We start from the raw sequence: 21,659 nt of genomic DNA on the forward strand, positions 1-21,659 counted from the left end.
GGGCAGGCCGGGGCGGGGGCCCGCTGTGGCCGCAGGTCCGGGACCCTGAACTCGGCATCGCCTGCGAAATTACCACCCCGCCTTGACCTTAAAATGGGACTAAACGCAGCCTTTTATTTATTTTTTTTTTCTGAGGTGCAAATGATAGGCATTAGCATGAGGAAAAAGTAAGAAAACGAGAATTAAATGCAGCGAGACTCATTTCGATAGTGCTGCTCTCCCGAGCTGCCAGCTGGAAATACGCTGTTTTCAGGCAAAAATACTGTCTTCGGGACTGTTCACAAGGTTTGAGGCCATATATTTAATGTGCCTAATTGTACATTAAGAGATGACTTGATTCCATCTGCTGCCGCTTTCTTTAACAGCATCCAGCGTGTGAGCAGTGAAATTATTTGCACCCAGCGGAAGTGTTTCAAAAACTGTGATTTACGGTACCGTAGTTTCAGTCGGTGCTGCCAGGAGGGCGCAAACACAGCAGCTCCCCGTGGCCCCCTGCTCCGAGAGGCAGAAGCAGACCTGGATTTCTCAGGCTGCGAAATGCCCAGGAGGAGCTCACGCTTTCTGTCTCTCCTTTGGGAGAACAGAATTTTCAGAGGGCCTGATCTGGTAAACCTGTGGTGGGTCACACGCTTTTATTATTTGTGTTTCTTTTAAGTCAGCGATGTCAAAAAGACATGTCTTTGAAATGTGGACAACTGAAAATTTTATGTTGTAATTCATCCTAATCCACTTTGATGGTGTCTCCAAGTCGTTTTACCACTGGGAAAAAGAATAAAGGTATCTGGAAATGTCCCCATAGGAAAGAAACCAATGACTTTACAAAGGCAACATTGTCCTTTCCCAGCTGGACACAATGCTGTTTTGTTCTCCGGACGGAGATTCCAGCTGGGACATCTGCACATGTAGACCGCAGCAGTGAAAACACTGCACCAAGTGTCTGCTCCTGAAGACTGTGAGCAGCCCCATCTAAGCGGGTGTTTACAGCTGAACTCTTGCTTCAGAGCTTTCTGAGTGGAGAGGGGTCGCAGAGAGGAGCACCGGGAGCACCGTGCACTGGGTTTGCGTTGCAGCTTTGAACAAGAGTTTTAGAAGAAGCAGAGGATGTGTTTCATATCCTGGTGTGACGGAAGGCCTAAAAACATACTAATCTGCATGAAACACCAGCAACTTTGCATCACTTATTGTTATAACATACCTATTTAAAAATATTAGAAGGCCGCTTCTTCTGGCTTGGGTATAATTATCCAGGATGTCAAGCGTAGAACGAGGAAGAGCAAAGAGATCCAGAGGACACATGCCCATCTCTCTTTGAGGGTAATGAAAGCAGAGAGCACGCTGCACCTTGCACCGCTGGTGAAAGATGTATTTTGCTTGTTATTAATACTTTGGTAATTGCATACCCAAGGGAACAGTGGTTTAAATTATTGCGAAAGCTGTCATTGAGTGGCCTGGTTATTTAAAAACATTGGTTTGTGTCTGTACCTCCTGCGTAGATTGTTATGCAGGAAAACATAGTTGTATTTCTGGTTTTTAACTCGTCCTAGTAAACAGTGTTTCTACTTCCTCCTGCTGCGTATGTGGGGCAATGGGACAAGGCGTAACACATAATATCCACTTCCAGAGAACAAATTAATTATTATGCTTTGTTATTTGTTCCATTTAATGAAACCTGTTGATAAAAAAACCCAACAAACACCAACAAACCAAACCACTCTACCAACTAGAGGGCCACTTGTAACATCTTTGAAGTAATTATATGTATGCATACCCATGGCCTGATTCCCTTCCTCAACTATGTTTTTTTTCCTTTAATGGAGCTATCTAGCCTTACTATTTTGATTTGCAGTCACTGAATCTAGATTCTTTTTTTTATGCCATTACAATAACTCCACTAATTTTACTGGGCTAATTTATGACTTAAATTGGTGCAAAAGAAGAAGCAAACCTTTCTGTCCCTCGAGATTTCATTCATAGCAGAGGGTGTCGGGGAAGCAAACCAAATGACAGACTCATTACCATGTGCCATGTTACCACAACAAAAAAAACACCCACAAGCCTTGCAGCCACTTGGCAAAGCGTAGATGCTGTTGTCAGCCTAGAAATGATAACCATGTATTACCATATTCACGGTAAATGTTTCATCAAATTATTATTGCAACTGCTAAAAACATCCTCAAACAAATTTGTGATTATGCCACATGGTTTTATCCATACTGTCTCTGCCACAGGAGGATACTAGGATTGGGAAATCCAGATTTACATCACTGTTTTTCTCTTCAGGTTGACTACAAACTTGATGCTAATCAAATCCTGTGTAATCCTGATGAAGTGAATGCAGGACACTGTTTAAAAAATCATACCAAATACAAGTTCTTATAATTTATTTTCTGCAGTATTTCTACATGAACATAAATAAAACATTTGCTTTCTTAGACTGCAAATAACAAATCTGATTTGTTTTTATGATTAATATTCCCCTATTGTGTCATCTCTGCCAGTAAGAATTAGCTCCTCAGAAGTCAAGTAACTCCTGTATCTAAACTCATGATCATCTGAAAACAACTATGAGTTCTACAAATGAAATTCTGGAGACAAACTCTTAAAATGAGATCTATAATAATGGTTAGACTTTTGATTCATTACCACCTTATAATTCCAGAAATATTTATGTAAACTTGTTAAATCCAAACTTTTTCAGATTAAAAGAAACAACCCCACAGGTGGTGTCTTTTGCCAACATCAGAAGTCAGTCCTCCATTCCAGTACTGGTTCCATATCACTTACAAAAATGGAATTCAACGTCTTCTTTAGAAGATAAAGTTCTCTTAAATAATAGTGGTAATGTGCCTTGAAAACGCTAAAGATTACTATTTTTGCAGACACACCTAACTGAAGTGTTTATTTTCATTTTATGGAATATAAACATTTGAATGCCCAAACCTGCATATTTTAACTCTAGATCTGACCACAGTGACTTTTTTACATTAAAAATAGCCTGTATATTCTTTATACTTACAAATGGCAAAGACTTAAGCAGAGAAGGGGAGGTATAGTTGTTACACAGCAAACAAGAACTATGGATGATGTTGGTTCAGTTCCTGCCCTGCTGTAAACATCTTATGGAACCATGAACAAGCCACCAAAGCCCAGATTCTCATGTGATGGGGAGGCAGTAAATGACAATGATTTCATTCTGTTTCCTACCTGTAAAACACAGTGAGCAGCAGAGACAGTGTGAGAGTGCGTATGTACAAGAGTGAGAGATACCCGAGCAGTGTGGTATACGTACAGACCAGATGAACACCTAAAATGGATGGATGTATACCTAGTTTTCTCTGTCAGTAAAGATGCCTCCAACACTAAAGGTAGCAACAATAGGAAAATGCACAAAAAATGCTCTAATTTAAAAAAAAAAAATCAATGCCCCAAATCAGAAAACAGAAGTACACTCAAGGGATTAAGAAATGCCATTCCTATAACAAAAACCAGACACAACATACTTGGCATTTGAACTCTGTGTTGAAACATACTTTTTAATTGTGACTTTGAATGAGAGTTGTGTACTTTCATGAGGAAGCATCTGTCACAGGCAATGATCAACCCATGTCAGAACACGGATGCTCCTAAGCAGACAATAAAGCAAATGCTTAGCTATAGAAACAGTAGCTTGTAGTTTTAGCTACTGTTCAGGTGAGGGCTAATTTAGGTCTTTCACCTAAGCAATTTGTTGAACATGTATCTGAGTTCTGCTAGAAATACACTGCCCTCATTCATAAGTATACTGTTATTAACAGAGACTATTAGCAATACTAATAAATACTACATTTCTGTTTATCTTTTACACAATGTAATTATCTAATTACATGAAATGTCATGTCAGATATTCTCTTCAAGGAAAACTGACTTAAATATAAAGTGCTTAAGATTGAATAGCACTAAAGTATAATTGAATGCTACATAAAACCATATACTCTTATTTCAAGTTACTTGGTTTTGTCAACATAAAAGGAAAAAATACACCATGAACTATTAGCAAAGCAGGTTTTTTAGGTTCTAAATTAGAAAGTTGTAGCACCTCAATGTAATACTTTGGTAGAGTTTAAGAAATCGAGCACCGAGAGAATGTATTGCCATGAATTATTAGTATCATAGCAGATAGTTTAACGTGAGGTTTTCCGGCAGGAGACAACATTCATCATGAGCTGCGGTCTTGAAACAGTCCATGAAAGTTACATGAGCTGCAGACGTATGTGATTCATGCCATACATCACCCTATAAATACAGTACTTCATTTGCTCAGAAAGCTATATTCTACTCAAATAAAACATTTCTTGTTACCTTTGTCTCCTATTCCCTGCCCCACGCATTGTATACAACATTAGCACTTAATACTGATCATTCTTCTTTTGGAATAGGTATGTACCAGTTGTGCACATAATTATTGTAATAAAAGTTGTTGCTATCTCTTATAAGAGATTATGTATAGTTACTGAAGTATATTTAGTCATTTCTTGTCATAAGATAAGGTTGTTGCTGAATGATATTATCCCACGTTCCATAGAAAGTTGTCTCAGTCTGTGTAATAGGATAAATAGCATTTTACTCAGTCTCAGTCTTCAAATCTTTCTCTGGTATAAACATTCCGTGCAGGTCCAGATGCATTTCTACATCTACTGTGGCTCGGCCCAATTCTTTGAATGTTTTAGCATCCAAGACAAGGAGGAAGGGTGCTTCCTTTGGATCAGACGTCACAACACAGGTCAAAACAATGCCTGTGACATACAAATGAAGAATTAGAAGCACATACTAGTTACACCAAGCAGAAAAGATAACACTGTCGGGAAACAATTCTTGTTTCCTAAGAATTTCAGGACACAAACTGAAACTGTTTACTAGATCAAGAAGTTTGACTGAGGGTGCTAAAGAACTAACGAATGCTCCTTTTCTGTGCTTTTTTCTGGTCTGCCTGCAGTTCATTGGGAAGAAGAAAAGCAAACCAACACTAAATTGAGTGCCTGGCAGTTTTGGGACTCAGCCTTTCAGCTATTTGCCATTTGCCTTTGCAAGGAGTCACCTGAGAACAGAACCGGATCGAGATTGCAGGGATACTTGCAGTGCTACTTCACGTTCTCATCTTTAACAACACTAACTTCCCACAGCTTCAGCTGCTCCAAACTACTGATAAATCCAGCTCCGAGTGGCTCTCTGGAAAGTCCTAAGCATTGTTTTTATTGTTTATGGCTACCTTGGGACATTATGGAAGCTGATTTTGGTCTATTGTTGTTTTAGTGTTTTGTCTGCAAGAGTAAAACGACTGTTGCTATTTCTAATCTCACAGTGGAAGCATCAACTTGACTTTCTTGACTAAGAACAATGAAACTTGTAAGATTTAATGCAAAACTCGTGTAACCCCAGCTTGCAAAATGTTGTCATTATTTTACCATCATCCTCTTCTCTTGCGTCAGGGCTGGGAACGAAAATGGGCTCAGATGGCCAGCAGTGGTCCTCTCCCCAGTGGAGCTTTTCCTTTGTCTGGGTATTAAATTTTACAATCTAAATTGTTATGACCAGAAAAGAAAAATGTCAGTGAGCCAGAGAGTGGTTTATTCCAAAGGTACAACATGAACAGACTGCTGGCAGGGGGGACCAACGCTAAGAGTTAAGGAGCAACAAGGCATGTGTCATCACAAGAAGGGTACACCTGGAAAATGTTAAACTTTGGAGTCACATTTAGTGGCTGCATCATCACACAATGTTCTTTTAATTTTGTTTCATTAGAATACAATTGCATCTTTCATTTGAGGTCTTTAAGTATTTTACAAATACTAACAGATCGTGAGAGAACCCTCACTGTAAATAATGCCCTCACTATATAGAGGAAGAGTCCAAGGCCCAGAACATTGAAGTGACTTGTGCCAAATCACGTTGATTCTGTAGTAAAGCAGGAAACAGGATTTGAACCTTCTGTTTTCTAATCCTGTGGATTATTTTCCTTTTATTGTGACCTCAATATTTCTCAAGGCCTTCTATTGTTAAGTGGGGTATATATGCCAGAACAAAGGCTATTAATAGTGATGTGTACAGATTAAACCAACGGGTCAAGAATTCCATGCAGATACTGGTATTAACAAAAGGAATAGAGTATAGATTTTCATCTCATTAATGGGTCAAGTGCCTGGCCAAACCAATCACCACTGGGGATGCCTGACATTTTCAGTTCAATTCTATTAAGGCCTTTTTCTCTACCCATACATTATATTATTTTCCCTTTTGGCCTTTAGTCAAAAAATATGTTTACACAAAAATGAAAGTATTCAGTTACTGCAGCAAGAATTTGGAAGAATTCTCCCTTCTAACCAAGATAACAGCAATTTCGCTGACAGCCTTTACCTAAGGATTATATATGGTTGTTGCTGTGCCTGCATTCATTAAAGAGCAACTGATGTGAAACAAAAAATCTTCCAACAGCATTTTTCATTATATTTAAGACAAGCAGGGATTATCTACACTGGAAATCACAAACTTGCAGATTTGTTTGAGCGACTGTCAGATGTGCTGCAATAAATTTTCTTGCATCATGCAGAAATCCAGCTTTATTTTGTAATCAGTTGTGGTAATTATATACAAGAACCAACAGTGATCTCAATTTGCTCTCCTTTACAGTCACAGAACAAGAATTATAAAGAGTGAGTTTCTTTGTACAATACTCTTACCTTCAACTATTCATACTTTTCATGTTAATCTATTTGTACTCTCAGCTGTCTCCTGAAAAGTTGGCATCATGCATACACAAACAAAGCATTTGCTATCCTGTAATACACAACTAGCTAGCAAAAGAGAAAGCTTTCTGAAAAAATAGTTTTAATATTTTTAATTTATTATATACTGTCCTAGTTTGAGCAACACAGGACTAATTTCTCTTCCAATGCTTGGGAAAACTGCACTTTGAGAAGACTCTAGTGTCTGAATTTGTGAAAATATTTACTTTATAGCCAGCTATGGTGTAGGGGTTTCAAGGTCTCCGTGTTTTCGAGTTATCCAGGTGCGGAGATGAGGAGGAGCGAGACCCAGGCACTTGACCCCAGCTGGCCAACAGGATTATTCCATACCATGAATATACCACACTCAATATAAATTAGAAAGTTTGCTGTGAAGTTCTCTCTGCCTTTATGTCTGCAATCCTGAGAACTTCTTGCCCCGATGCCAGACCCCTGAGACCATCCCTTCCTCCCAAAGCCATAGTGCTCACAGCGTCCAACATTTGTTGTCCCTTGCTGGGAGTGCACAGCTTCCTACTGATAGAATTGGCTGAGTATAATCCTTGTATATTTTGTATTGGTATCAGGATCAATATTGGTTCCTTAGCATTATTAATGTTAATTATCTAGTCTTATTCTATTAAACCTGCTTATATTTCAGCCCTCAGGTTTCCTTGGTTTTTTTTTTTTCCGGATTTCACTTCCAGGGTGGGGAGGGGTCATCGGGTGATAGAAGAATTGTGTAAACGACAATCGATTGTTGTGGGTTTCTCAGACCATAACCTATACTGTTGCAATAACTTATTTTTTTAGCTAGGTTTCCTAAGGGGAAAACATATTACAGATGTATGTCTGTCTAGTACTTTTTTTACCTACTCTCTCCTTTGTGGCTCTTGGCTCGTTACAGAACTTGAGCCTAATTTAGAATAAAAGTGAGGGTCTCAGTGACTATTATGTTCAATGGACTTTGTGGAAATATAAAGTTGGATAAAGAAGCCTGAGTTTATTAATACTTTATGAGGGAAATGGTACAACATGAGCTTACCCTTATAAGAATTTAGGCATTTCATGTTTCTTTGCATGTGAATGACTCATCAATGGGAAAAGTTTTGACAGAAACTCATTCACAATTGAATGCTCAAGAATCCAGTCTCAAGTCATATCTGTAAGAAAGCATTTGTTCTGCTGCGTATGGAACATGACTACATGTTTTTAACAGCTGATAATAATGTTCCGGATTTTCAACTAGTAAAATGAAGATATGTTCTTTCCATAGTTTGCCCCAGTGAGGCTGTTTTAATCATACAAGTAAACTAACAATACATGTCCAACTTTTCATCTCCCTGCTTTCAAGTGCTGATGTTTAAGAACATCGTACCCAACTGTAGAGTCATCATTTAGAAGCTTTAACTTGATGTTGAAAAAAAGAGCCCAGTTTCTGGCCTCAGGACCACACACTTTGAATTTGCACATATGAATGCAGATTAGGCTATGTTTTGGGCCAAACTAGAAAAATATGGTCTGCTAATAACTGCTTAAATTTGACTTGTGTCCTATAAATACTCTGTAAATCTTAATTATACCTCTGTAGGAACTGGACTCCACTGGACTTCTGTTGCAAAGATGTACTTGTATTTTTTGCTGTTATAGTCGTAGTTGATGCGAGGCAGTTCTATCCCTGGGTAAAATAAAGTTTAAGACTTAGGAACAAGAGAAGAAAAATAACTGAAGTGTACATTTACATGTGCCAATCTTTAGGAAGTTTTGCTCTGTGAAAAACCTTGACAGTCTTTAAAGCAGGTGTCGCATATATTTTATATGTCTGAATTTCTAAAAGGCTGAAGATGGACATCAACACAACATAATTAAGCCAGTGTTGTTAGTTCAAAAACGACAATTTTTCATTTATAATGGTCCTGTTTAACTAAAATTACTCTTGTAACAGGTAGGTTTGCAAGCCTATTAATAGTTGTAGGATCAGACTTGGGATCCTATATGAATATAAAACTGTTGTAACTTCAGACATTTAAAGGATTTTACTCTTGATAAATATGTATCTGAGGCATTCAGGGTCATATATTACTGGATAGATCCAGAGGGAAGTAAAGAAGAGAAGGATTTTGTCAATATCTACACTAAACATATTAATTAAAAGTTTCATTTCTCTTAGCTTTGTAAAGATCTTACAGATATGAACAGCTATTAGGCATTATTAGAATGCACCTATGTGTGTGTAAGAGAACATACTTGAGATGTGTATAATGGATATGTCTCACCATCACACAGTATTTCAGGTTGGCAATAGATGCCGCCATCTTTCTCTTTTACAGCAGTTGCAGTAGTTGGAAGTGTGACTAAATTAGAACCTACTTCGGCATCCTGAAAGAGACATATGCTGAAAAAGTAACGTGTCTCTAAGAATAAGCTTCTAATTTAGATCTTTCACTAGGTTTGATATTAATATAGACAATTTAGGGATTAAACAAATAATCCAGCTTCAAGAAGAAATTCCTTCTTGTTATACTTCTTGTAACATTAGATTCTGACCTTTTCGTTAGAAATCTCATTATACTTAGCAGATTTTAGTATATCATAGAGTAATCATTTTGAATCACACCAAGCCTTTAGAAAGGTTTAGACAGACACGGCTATGTTCCAGAAGCACAACAAATAGGTTACACAGTTTGCAAATATAGTTAATGAAGGTGGGTTTCAAGGAATTAGGTATCAAATTCCCACTAAAAGTCACCAAGGTTAGCTTTTATGCACCTGCTATAAATCAAGTGCAAAAATAGGTGTAATGTACGCTAGTTTTTAATATGCTATTGCTGAATTCTTAAGATTGCAGGGTAGTTTGGATAGCCGATGTGATCCAACACAACCTTTGTCATTGCTGCATAACTGTTTTTGAGACATGAACAAAGCAACAAGATTCTAGGATGTGGAAAGACAAAGTATTATCCCCAAATCTATCAGGCAGAAACTTGCCCAAGTTGCTGGGCAGTATAAAATCTTCCCTGCAAACAATGATGTAAAATGATGTTTTAAATTAAACTGAAAGATAAAAATCTTTCCTCTTCCTGGTAAATCTCACGCTTAAATCAAATATTTTAATTTTAATAGAACCACTGCAACAGTTGGGAGCATGTATATATTATATATATAGGGTTCCAGTAAAGTGGAAAAAACAGATTGTGCAAAACCTCATGCATGTCCTTCCAGTCAACAGCCAAGTTCATATATCTGCTCATATTTGATAGCATCTTACAAATAATCTCGCTGGTAAGGAAATTATGTATGCTCAACAGCCCTGTTCTCCATAAAGGATGGTATCAGAACCTAGATCCATGTAATTGTATGTCCAGCTGCTCATTGCCATTTCTCACAATACATACACAAAACAAAATTCCTGCACGCTTTGTGTATATGTTATATTTAAAGAATTGGAAAGTCGCACATAAGGGCTGGAAACTAATAATTCACTCATTATTCACACTGATGTATTTTAAATTACTGATTAAAGAACAGATTAAAAAGTCATTTTCTTTCTACCTTGTCATACTGCAGAGGAACAACAAATCGCTTGCAGGTTGGCACGGAGGTAAGCTTGTTGTTCTCTTCAAAGTCTTTAGTCAGGTTTTTTAAATAGAACATATCATATAAGCTGTTGTCTGTATAGGCAATAATATCAAAAATAATGTGGCCATCCTCTTCATAAGCATTTATATGGTGAAAAAGCACCATAGCATCAGTATAGAACTTGGTGGATACTTCTTTTTTAGTCTTCTTGTCTACGAAGTGAAACCAAGTCTGAAAGATAGGAAACATTATTTAAAACCATTAATGATCAGCAAACAGTTATTTGGGAAACTGTTTTCTAATGGTAGCCACCAACATTCTAATGCATTGTCTGTTCCTACTGAAGCATATTAAGAATTCAAGATTTGCTGCTAGGAGACAAGAGGTTCCAACCTGAAGACCAAAAAACCACGTAAGTAAAATGAGTGTAGAAGTGCTTTAAACTCATGTTACTGTTGCAAGTTACTATTTGGGCTAGGGTGAGGATTGACGTTTTCTGGTAAACCCTGGAAAATCCCCTGCTCTATTTTTAAGTTAAATAAATCTGCCTTAGTCGAGAGTTTCTGCAGTGCTCCGTGCTGGTGCCTTCTGCCCCAGCATGCCCCACATATTGATGGCCAGAGCATGTGGAAATAAGATCCTCAGACAACAGGTTTTTTCCTCAGTTGCCACAGTGAAAGACTGTCCTTTTGTTGAATGCATGCTTTTCCACCAGTCTGCCTCTCCTATCAGATGCAATGGATCTGGAGCAGATCTCAGCCACAACATACAGTATTTTGTTTGGACCAGGAGCAACTGTATGTGTCTGGGATGCTAGTGCAGTTTGGAATTTCTCTGCTGGCACACAGTATTTCTAACAATGCCAAACTATCCTCTTTCTCAAGTACTTCAGTATCAGATATTTATTTGTGAAATTTCTGGATATGAGAGTTGGTATTCAAAAAAAATACAACTCTTAAAAAAATGTGCAACGTGAAAGTCAGGGGTTGAAGAAAAATGAGGCATTACTGAAATTAATGAACCAGATGAAAAACAGAACTGTGGAAGAGGTTACTGGCCCGGTTGACCCCATTACTCAGCATTAGGAACAATACCTTCTCTTCCTTATGATAGGCAAGGCAGGAAGCCCAGTTCACACCTCGGATGTAAGCAGTTGCCATTTTGACAATATCCAGTTTGAATGGCTGCTCTATGAAGATAATGTAATTTTCCGTGATTCCAAAGCTATGGTAGTAGCTTGGGTGGAGCAGGGAGCGAGAAGGGATGGAGCATACCACTTCCAGATGTTTAAAACAAGATTTCTTCTTTTCTTTTTCTGAACATAAATGGTAAAAATTAAAATTATATTTATAATAAATTCTGATCCAATCTCATGCTTGTATTTCTCCCATGTATGAGGTAGGAAAGAACAGGTTCCTCTCAGTTTTATTTGCATTTTCCTGTTAAGAAAGTGGTTCATTTCCTCCTACAGAATTAACACAGAAGTTTGCACCTGAGTGAAGCAACACAGTAATATCACAATGCTGGATCCATTTAGACAGACCTCCCTCGTCTTAGTATTGGATTTCACTGGTTACTGTCTTCAGAAGTTCCAGCACAGAGGAGAAAGGTGTTTAATTAAATCGGCAGCTTTACAAGGGGTTCAAATGTCCCCCTGTTTTTGAAATTCTGAGAAGATGTTCCTGTTTGCTCTATACTGACTTTCAGTCCCACCTAGAAATAACAAACTTATCTTTCAGCTGTGGAAGGCCTCTTGATTGTTCAACCAAGAAGACAGACATCACATTAGAAGTTGATTTTAGACAACACCACAAAAGAAAAGGATTGTCTTGAAGGAAAAACAGCAAGTGATTTGCTCTGTGAAGAAAGGATGGGTTTTCAGCATGGCCTAGTGTAGTCCAGGTTAGAGAGGAATTAACTCTATATTAGGTATTATTTGGTTTTATGCTTCCCTATAACCACAGTTTCAGCATTTTAAGAGCGTTTTCATTTATGAAGAAAATTAAAATTTACAACTTCAAATTATATACTGCCCTATAGATAAAATTGTTTCTGTTCATCCTCCCTCTACACACCACAATACAGGGAATGGAAATTCTTCTAAAAGAGTTAGTTCACTCTAGTAATATTCAAAGTAGAATTTTTCTAAAAACAAATTCTTCTAAAAGCAATGTTCTTCATACTGAAATACTCTGTTTACACAGTATTCAAGATGAACCTTTGTAGTAGCACATGTCCAGACAGGCTAAGCAGTTAACATTAGTTCACACTAATTTAAAATTCAGAAAATGAACGTCATCAGTTTCTAGAAGAGCTTTATCACCACCCCTTAACCTCAGAAGAAAACAAATTGCTTACAAGTTTCTGGAAAATACTGATAAAAGACATAGCTTACCTTGCACAGAGGGAGGAATCTTAAATAGAATGTATTTTGTCTTCCCTTTATCAACTATTGAAGTACCCATGTTGAGAATATTTCCAGCACTGTCATAGTGCGGGTGGGAAGTTGCCACATTTACAGCTACATATTTGCTGTAGTCAACCTGGAAAATGATACATTAGGAGATTTTAGAGATGTGTAAGAGAACTAAAATTGATCTCAGCTAACACCAGAAATCCACCAGCTTTTTAGCATGGGCAGCCTTTTATTGGTACCCCATTTTCAAAAGGCCTTGACATTTAAACAATTAAGCCAAATGACTTATATAGATTCTCAAATGATTTCCTAAATCAAGGCTAAAACAAGTTACAGAATCTGAATTACATTCACCTCTCTCTTGCAACCACATAACACAACAGAAACATTGGCTAAAAGAAGTTATTCTGCAAATGCCCATTTCATCCTGAAAGCAGTTTATTTAACAGGGCTATGACTCTCGCAATCATCTGGAGCAAAAAGATTTCTATTTGATTTAAAGCTTGGAAATTGTACTCAAACTGTACTGCATGCAAGAAAAAACTCATTGCATATTTCAATATGTCAAGATTCATTTTAATAATTAAATAATATCTTGCATAAGGTACACTTGAGAAGTAGTCATATAACTGACCTACTGAATTGTTAATTATGTAAATCACTTGATAACTACAGAGGCATAACAATGGAAATCATCCAAAACAATCACGTCACAAGCATGTCATGCGGTATTATTCCTGCAACCTTGCTAGATTACATACAAGTGAAATTGCCCAAAGCCCAGCTTTCCCCAAACTACCTGAAATTTAATTTTGAACTCATGAGTTCTTAAAAGATCTTGTAGCCAGCTATTTCACTTTACCATGATTTCAAAAGTAAGAGAATAGCACAAGAAGAAAAGTATCTTTCCTGTTTTGTGTCCTGCATATGTTAAAGGATCCTTATGAGTCAGCCTGAAACTTTATTCATTAGCAGATGAGGAACCAGAATGACAGAGAGTCATTTATACCTTCTCTAATGTCTCCAGAGTCTGCGGATTAATTTTCCTGATGAAGTTAGTCTCACTGGTAGCATAAAAATCATCCCCAGTTTTCATAATGTTGATCAGGCAGTTGTCTGTGAACTCAGGAATGGTGTGAGACAAATACGAGAACGCCCTGTACAGAGGGAAATTTCGTATTGGTTCATTAGAGCAGCAGAAGCTGTACTAACTTTTACCCATGCAAAGCAGAAGTCACCCCAGCAGTGCGGGCTGTGCACAGCAGCAGGGTCACAGAGCTGGGCCTGTCTCTCCCCGGCTGTGCCCTCTTCTGGAAGGTCCCACACTGCCTGGGTGGAAAGGGTGGAAAAGCAGAGGAGACGGACTTCAACACCCTTGGCCTGGGCAAGGGTTAAGGACATACATGCAACTGGTTTTAAATACACAAATGGGCATCCAGGTCCAGTCCTGCTGTCAGCTGTTACATATGCACTGGTTTATCAGAGCTAATTACACCCTCTCCTGTGCATACCTTGTGAGAATTTGGCCTAACGGTTTCTACCTAAAAGCTGGTAGGTTTTTCAGGGTATGCCTTCATAAAATAGATAGATTCATATACCCCCTGATGGAATATTTTCGTTCCCAGTGTTACCCTGTATCACAATTATGATTTCAGATTAGATCCAATTTCACATGTGGGCTTGACAGTTTTCCTTATTAGTGTAGGGTTTTCTCATATTCAGTTGAAACTAAGACAAAGTTGCTTATATCCCTTTTGAACTTAAAATGCCAGTGTTACCCTACTGGAAGGGGGAAGAAAAGCATCTTATCTCAGGGTAACAACTTAAAACATATCAACTATTTTGCAATAACTATCCATGTGTGTGCTCTTACCAAATATCAAGCTCAAGGTCATTAGAGGTAGTTCAGACAGGAAGAAGAGATGAGTAAGCTGCTTGCATTTGTCAGGGAATATCCACAGCCAATTTTATGAGACAGGCGATAACATGATGACTTACACCTTGCCTCTCATACACAGCCTATCACCCTTTCTAACGGTATGAAAGCAGCTATTACAATGATCCCAAGTAGTTCTGAGTTTGAACATAAGATTAGCTCAGGCCTATGGGTGCAGTCCTTCAAAGCACTGCACGAGTCAAGAAACAATTGACATTTCTCATCATTTTCTTTTTTTTTTTTTGTAAAAAGGGTCTTTAATCCAGAAGTTTTTCTGATTTTTTTTCAGTTATTGATGCTTTTCTTCTTTTTGTTGAATGACCTTTTCATAAATTCCTTCCCCATCTCTTAATCTTTTCCTTTCTTGCTGCTTCTCCCCTTACAGAGTATCCTTTTTATAAACTTCTGTGAAACACTCGAAAAAGAAAATATTTGTTTTTTCAAAATTATAACAAAATGTACTTGCAATAGTGAATAAAATAGCCAATAGTGCTGATAAAATGAATTTAAAATATTTGCCTTAGAATAACCCATAAAGTGTACAGTGCTGGATGTATCCCTTGGCCTTGTCAGTATTTGGAAACTGTAAATTTACAAACCACATTTCCTATTTGTAAATATCTGTCAAGTGTAAACAGAAAGACATCTGTGCTGGAGAAAGAAGTAGAGAGAAAAATCTTATTGGAAAAAGCATTGCTTACTTGGCAAATATGTTTTTGCATGGATCTGGATATGCCATAGTTCCAAACTCAGACACCACGATTCGATTTGCTTCTATATTGCAGTTGTATGTGTCACTTCGGAGATACTTACTTCTGTAGTAAACTTCACCTGACAAAGGCCAAACAGGTTTCAATCACATTTCATACCGAGTTCTTTAGAAAATTAGCATAGATAAAGTCAGAGAAAGAGTTTCTCAAGCAGCTGTCCTTTCGCTGAGAAAAGTTTGCAATGAAACCGACAATGCCCCTAACTCTCTGTTTTGGAAAGCTTTTTCAGCTCTCTAAGGAGCTGAAAGGGACTGTTCTTGGAGCTGCTGAGATTGGTTACAATTTGTCTAGCTTCCTTGACTCCCAACAGGTCTGGACAATATTGGGGGACTGGGGAGAGGAAAGGAGGGATTTGGATAAACTATTCCAGTAAATCAAAACAATCTGTGTAAAAACGATTAATTATACATCAATGTGTGGGTGGTGACATATCTCCTGTATTGGCAAAATTTAGTTATGAGAGAGTAACAAATTCCTTGAAGGAATCAATGGCTATCCTAAACAATATAATGGACCACTATACTTGAACTAACGGAGCTCTGTTTGCTTTAGGTAAGTAAAATATACTGGCAATTTTAATAACACTGGTCATTTCTTTATAGGTTATTTTGTTAAGGATCTAGAGCTGGACAGGCAAGGAGATCCTGCAGTTGCGTTAGATGCCTCCAATCACAGAAATGGAAACTAAAAAGTAAACACCAGGAAAGGAGGATGACAGGAGGAAAACCCAGTTCTTTTACAGACACGTACTTTTGCAGCAAAAATCTAGGTGTAAAACATCCTGCCTCACGATGTAAAGCAGCTGAACTGATAGAAAGTACTTCAACTGAAAACAAAAAATGAAATTGTTTTGGATAGAGGAGCTGCCTGTTTTCCCTCCATAAGGATGTCAAGTAGGAGGACTGCTTGCAGGGGTGTCAGGTATACGTGAGTGAGGTTTGATATATGAAGTGACACAGTGGCCCACTTTCTCTCCTGGTAGCTTTTATAGCTGCAACCAAATCCCAAAAGGGGAATGTTAGTCTTCCCTGAAACTAGGTTGTTCATCCACAACAGAAAAACCTCCGGATATTACAGTACTTTTGGTTGATCCAGTTTGAAACAATAGAGGTTTTCTTGCTCTGGGTGGACGGCAAAGGCTGCCCTGCAGTGACCTGCTCAGAGCTGGCTGCAGGCTGTCCTGCAGTGCAGAGAATATTGAACTTGGGGACTCCAGAAAAAAAGGAGAACATAATCTATCTCTGATAACAGCCCCGCAGAGATACTACTGCCGCTGCTGCAGAGAGTGAGCTGTGAGTGTATGTTTGGAGAGACCTTCCCCAAAGCGGTTACCCCGTCACCACACGTGCCACTCTGCAGACGGAACCTGCAACATTCTAACACTAATCAAACTCAAAACAGAATTAGCAACCAAGATTTGGGTTGTTAAGCTTTTTTTTTTAATCTGATGTGCAACAACTTACCATTTTTAAATGTAAAGCTGTGCAGCAGGGCCAAGCCATCAAACCAATGGTTATACTTAGTGTCCCCTATTGTGTGCATCCCTGGGCCATTTCGGAGAAGTATCCCTTGCAACCAGGTGGGCAGCTGACCTGTGAACAAAAAGGAGATACCAGTATCCATTCACTGAGGTGAGGGGCATGTTACAGGACGATTCCCCTGAGTGCATAGGTTTCCTATAGGCAGACAGGCTATGGGTGTAAGTCAAGATTTGTAAAAGCATATAATTAGGTTGGACTTTTGGTTAACAAAAAGATGACCTGCTTAAAAATGTGGCACTAGTAATATTCTGCATGAATATTGCTATATGAGATTACTATGAGAAGATGAGATTGGTGGAATGTAATTTGCTAAATATCAGGAATTAAATAAAGTTGGACCTTTCTTTCCTGCACTCAGGTTTTAAAATGATATATTTAAACCCTTTTACTTATGCCAGGAAAAGCTAGAGCTTATGAGAAATAAACATATTTTATAGGTTATATGACTTGCATTGATCTTCAGTACATCAATTTAAACTTCAGGCTAAATGAATTCCAGTAAAAATGTCATTAAATAAATTACACAGCATAATGTAATGTCATTTTGGGAGTGCTTTTGTGACACTAGTAAGAATGTTAGTGTTTTTTGAACACAAATAAATGGTAGGAATATTATACTGAAAATATATAAATACTGTTGAGGTTTGAATACGAAATGTTGCTCATCAAATCCCTGCAAGAAATACATTTGACACACAGAATAACAACAATTAAAGAATGTCACTAAGGTTAAAGAGCTGTACAAAAGCATATCAGATATTAAATTAAAAGCTTCACCTGCTTCTTTGTGTGCACGCCTCCTGAGGGAATATTTAAGATCACATACTACACATTTCCACACAATTCCTGCACTGAACATTGTCTCTGCATAAAAAGCTATTCAGAACTTTTAATTTTCCTTATCATTTTGTTTGTGACCTCATGCTGAATATGTGGACACACTTTCTTATTATTACTCCGTTTACAACAGACAGAAATGTCCTCTCATGGAAATATTCAATTTTGTCAGAACTGATGCATTGCAGTCCTCCTTTCCCCGCAGTGAAAATGTAATTCTTCTGCATATGAGGTCTTGTGGGGTTTTGACCCAGTAAAATTGTCTTCTGCTTTGGGGCCCATCATTCAAGAAATTTCTGCAATTCAGTGAACATCTTGCAGATCCTAGGGCTAAAAATTTTGTTTAGAAATTATTCCTGCATATCAGATTAATGATGCTCAAAAAGTTCCAGGACAGGCCAATAAAATCATTTCACTGGAAGAGATAAACAGGGAAAAAAGGTGATCATATTTTAAGGCACTATGGACTCGATGCAGCTTCTGAAACTTCGGGTGTAAATCAGTGTCATTTCTGGCATCATTCCAGCATCAAAAGCATAGAGCAGAGGGTCATCCAGTGAGGTTTTCAGATGAAAATTCATCTTAGTAGGAATTAAGAATTTCTGTAAATCACACTGGGTAGCAGTCAGCATCCTAAAGTGCTTAAATAGCTTTAAAAATCTGGACCTTGCATCTTTTTTGCTTCAGACTTTTATCTGAAGTGGAAATGATACTTTTCTGCACCATGTGAGAAGGCAATAGTGACACAGTAAAATCTCAAAATATTTGGAAATTTGTTATCATAGCAACAGAGTCTCATACAATCACAAGGCTGTACAGTGTTTAGGAGAGCACAGGTTAAATTACAGATCATGTGAGAAATATGGGGTCAGATTTACAGTGTACATATTGAGTAACAAGGAGTCAAAATACTGGCAGAGGTCAGGGCTAGCAAAATATTTAATGAGGTCGAGGTTCACTTTAGTTTTCATGATTGGTAAATACTGAATCATCGTTACCACTGAAGGAGTATTTTGTATACATAATTTTATTTTCTGAAATATGCAGATCAAGTCTGATAAATGGTTTGTTTGCAAACAACTTCAAATGTTTCAATAATAATTTTTTATCTTGAGCAAAAGAAAATTGAAAGGCATAAACCTACTGCAAATTATAACAAATGACTTTGACTTGAAACAACATCTTTTCCAATTCAGCCACCAAACTGAACAACAACAAGGTCATGCAAGTTTTAGTTGTCATCTTTTTAAGTGTCGTACTTGGTAAGTGACTTTAAAATTGGTATTAGATGCCTACTATTTCTTAGACTACATATTACAAAAAATGCGGCATATATTTACTAAATAGGGGGTCTCAGCAACAAACCTTTCCTGTAGCTGTAGCAGAAAACTCTTCTGTAAAGTAAAAAAAAAAAAAAAGCAGTAAAAAGAATAGATTTATCAAGTGTTCATCCCTAGAGAGCCACTTTATCTCTCTGAAGGACACTCACAGTTTTTACTGGATTAACTTCTGAACCCTCTTTTTATCGGTTACACAGTGGCATTTATTACTGCTGCTTTTCTATTCAGAAATATCATTGTTGAAGAGTCCCAATTTTAGTGTCCCTCTCCAGAAGGCAAGGAAGACTGTGAGCAGACAGAGGGAGGGTAGGGAAGGGTTACAGAGAGGAGAAACCGAAAGCCCGAGCAGAGCCATGGCGGAGGGGGTGTCACCAGATTAAATCCCGAGACTTTGTCCCTCACCAACTTCAGTGAATCCTGTTCAAACTGACTTTTTGGAAAAGTACACAGAAATGCTCATAAAGTGAGAAAAAATCTCACAGTCAGGGCACAGATATTATCTGACCTCAGTCCTTTAAACAAAATTCACTTAACGTTTCTCGCTTTCTCAGGTTCCCTTTTCAGTGCTGTTTTGGGTGAACAAATGTTTCAGTGTTTACATATTTGAAAACACCAAAGTAACGGCACATTAGAACAGATTTTCTTTCACTTACCTTTCACCTCAGCTTTTATGGGCTCTGGATGTTCTTCTTTACTTCTACCAAATATCGTATCCATCTCTCATGTAATAAACACTTTCTGTGTCCTCTCCCCAGCTGCTCCTGCAGCCGTAGTTGTCCCCTCCTGTCTGGGCTAAGAACAGCGCTTTCCGGTTACATATACAGATAAGGTCAAAGTGCAATGCGAGCTAGTGGCTGGTGGCTTATAGATTGACAATTTATAATAGCTGATCTTTAATCCCTAGCACATACACTATAATTCTTACACATTCTTATTAAAATTAACTCTTTCACTGATTCAAAGGAGAAGTAAGAAAAACATAACTTGCCTGTTTGCTCCTTATGAACCTGTCTGAAGCAGCCAGGCACACCCGGGGAGTCAGGTGGAATGAATCTGAAACATCACCTTCAGCATTTCAGGTAAAATTTTAGACACTGTGTAGGGGTGCTTGCCCTCCTGTCAGGTGGGGAGAGAAAAAGAAAAGAAATCTCTACCCATTGTTCCGGATTCAGCTCTTTGGGAGTGACAAACATTTCAGAGCACGGTATCATCCTTTTGTTTCCATTCTGAGAAATTTAAACTGGGATATTCAATGAATTAACAAAATATCATCACTTAACAGTCATGTGCTGTATTTCTTTATAGACAAGCTGTTCTGGAGTGAACTGATTGTCACATTTTTGAATTAAACGTCTTTTCACAAATAATCACTAAAACGTATTCTCCCATATGTGACCTGAATCCACTCTGGGAAAGTATGGCAGGAATCATTAAAAATAAGGTGGATTTTTAACTTTACGCTTTTGTTTCTAGATAAGGTACTTAACTGAGTTCAATGTTGTTAATTTTAAAATCCTCTGGGAAAAGAATTATTTCAATATAAAGCATGTGATTGCAGAGCAAATCATAGGCTCCATTGAACATGAAGGATAAAAAGATTCTTTGCACAATTATACATTATGCAATTTCATATGAGGTTACCATAAAATCCGATTTTTTCAGATAAATCGCCATTGTTCCCAAAAAGTTTTAACATCACTTCTTAAGGCTGGCTGATCTTTTATAAATATACATACTTATTTTATTTTATTTAAAACACAATTTGTGCTACACACGACTGCTCTGACACAATTGTTATACACGTACATTGCTCCTCTCTTCCTAACCTGTCGGATGCCCTGTGTTTGCTTTGGGAGATCATCAAGACAGCATGGAAAGCACTGACAGAAACAGGTGATAACTACATAAGAAGCCAGGCTGAAAAAGAAAATATATGGGCTTTGTTGGAATCAGTAGTATTAATAAAGAAACAGCCGGATTGAACCAGAAGGCTGTAGGAGACGAAGGGTATCAAAGTCTGCATACATACACATATGCAGATATACACACACATATATGTACACTATATATGCATGTATATATATACATGCATATATGTGAGAGAGAGAGTGTGTGTATTGAGAGGTAGACTTACCTGTATACACAACGCCAAGTAAGGGATTTTTCAGCAGTATTAAATACTGAAAAGAATCTGGCAAAAAAGCAGAACACTCTGCTTCCACTAAGCCATGGGGACATTTTCTCTGTCCATGATGTTCTGCTTTGCTTTAATACGTTCTCTTCAGCATATCCTCATCCATTTACATGGCCACAGCTCTTAATGCTGCAGTTTTAATTATCTGACCCATGAGTGGTCTAATCTGTAGTAGTACTAAGGAGATTTCGATAGACCAAGCAAGCAATAAAAAAGATTAATTCGAAGCACTTTTGCACTTCTTCACCATGATGGTTCATCTAGTTCAAAATTCAGCCAGGATGAGAT

General features: G+C 37.8%; 1 protein-coding gene across 1 annotated transcript; it reads right to left on the reverse strand.

The window, feature by feature from the left end:
- Positions 1–4,599: 4,599 nt before the first annotated feature.
- Positions 4,600–19,956, reverse strand: BCO1 (beta-carotene oxygenase 1). The gene is made up of 11 exons (XM_009890383.1): positions 19,831–19,956; positions 16,923–17,051; positions 15,391–15,520; positions 13,763–13,910; positions 12,733–12,880; positions 11,432–11,652; positions 10,311–10,568; positions 9,035–9,137; positions 8,342–8,436; positions 5,442–5,553; positions 4,600–4,772 (listed from the first exon to the last, which is right to left on the reverse strand). Exons 1-11 carry the CDS (start codon positions 19,892–19,894, stop codon positions 4,600–4,602), a joined length of 1,581 nt encoding a protein of 526 aa, XP_009888685.1. The 5' UTR covers positions 19,895–19,956.
- Between the last annotated feature and the right edge of the window lie 1,703 nt (positions 19,957–21,659).

The sequence above is a fragment of the Charadrius vociferus genome, unplaced genomic scaffold, assembly GCF_000708025.1.
Source record: "Charadrius vociferus isolate BGI_N301 unplaced genomic scaffold, ASM70802v2 scaffold498, whole genome shotgun sequence".
In the NCBI taxonomy this organism is placed as follows: Eukaryota; Metazoa; Chordata; class Aves; order Charadriiformes; family Charadriidae; genus Charadrius; species Charadrius vociferus.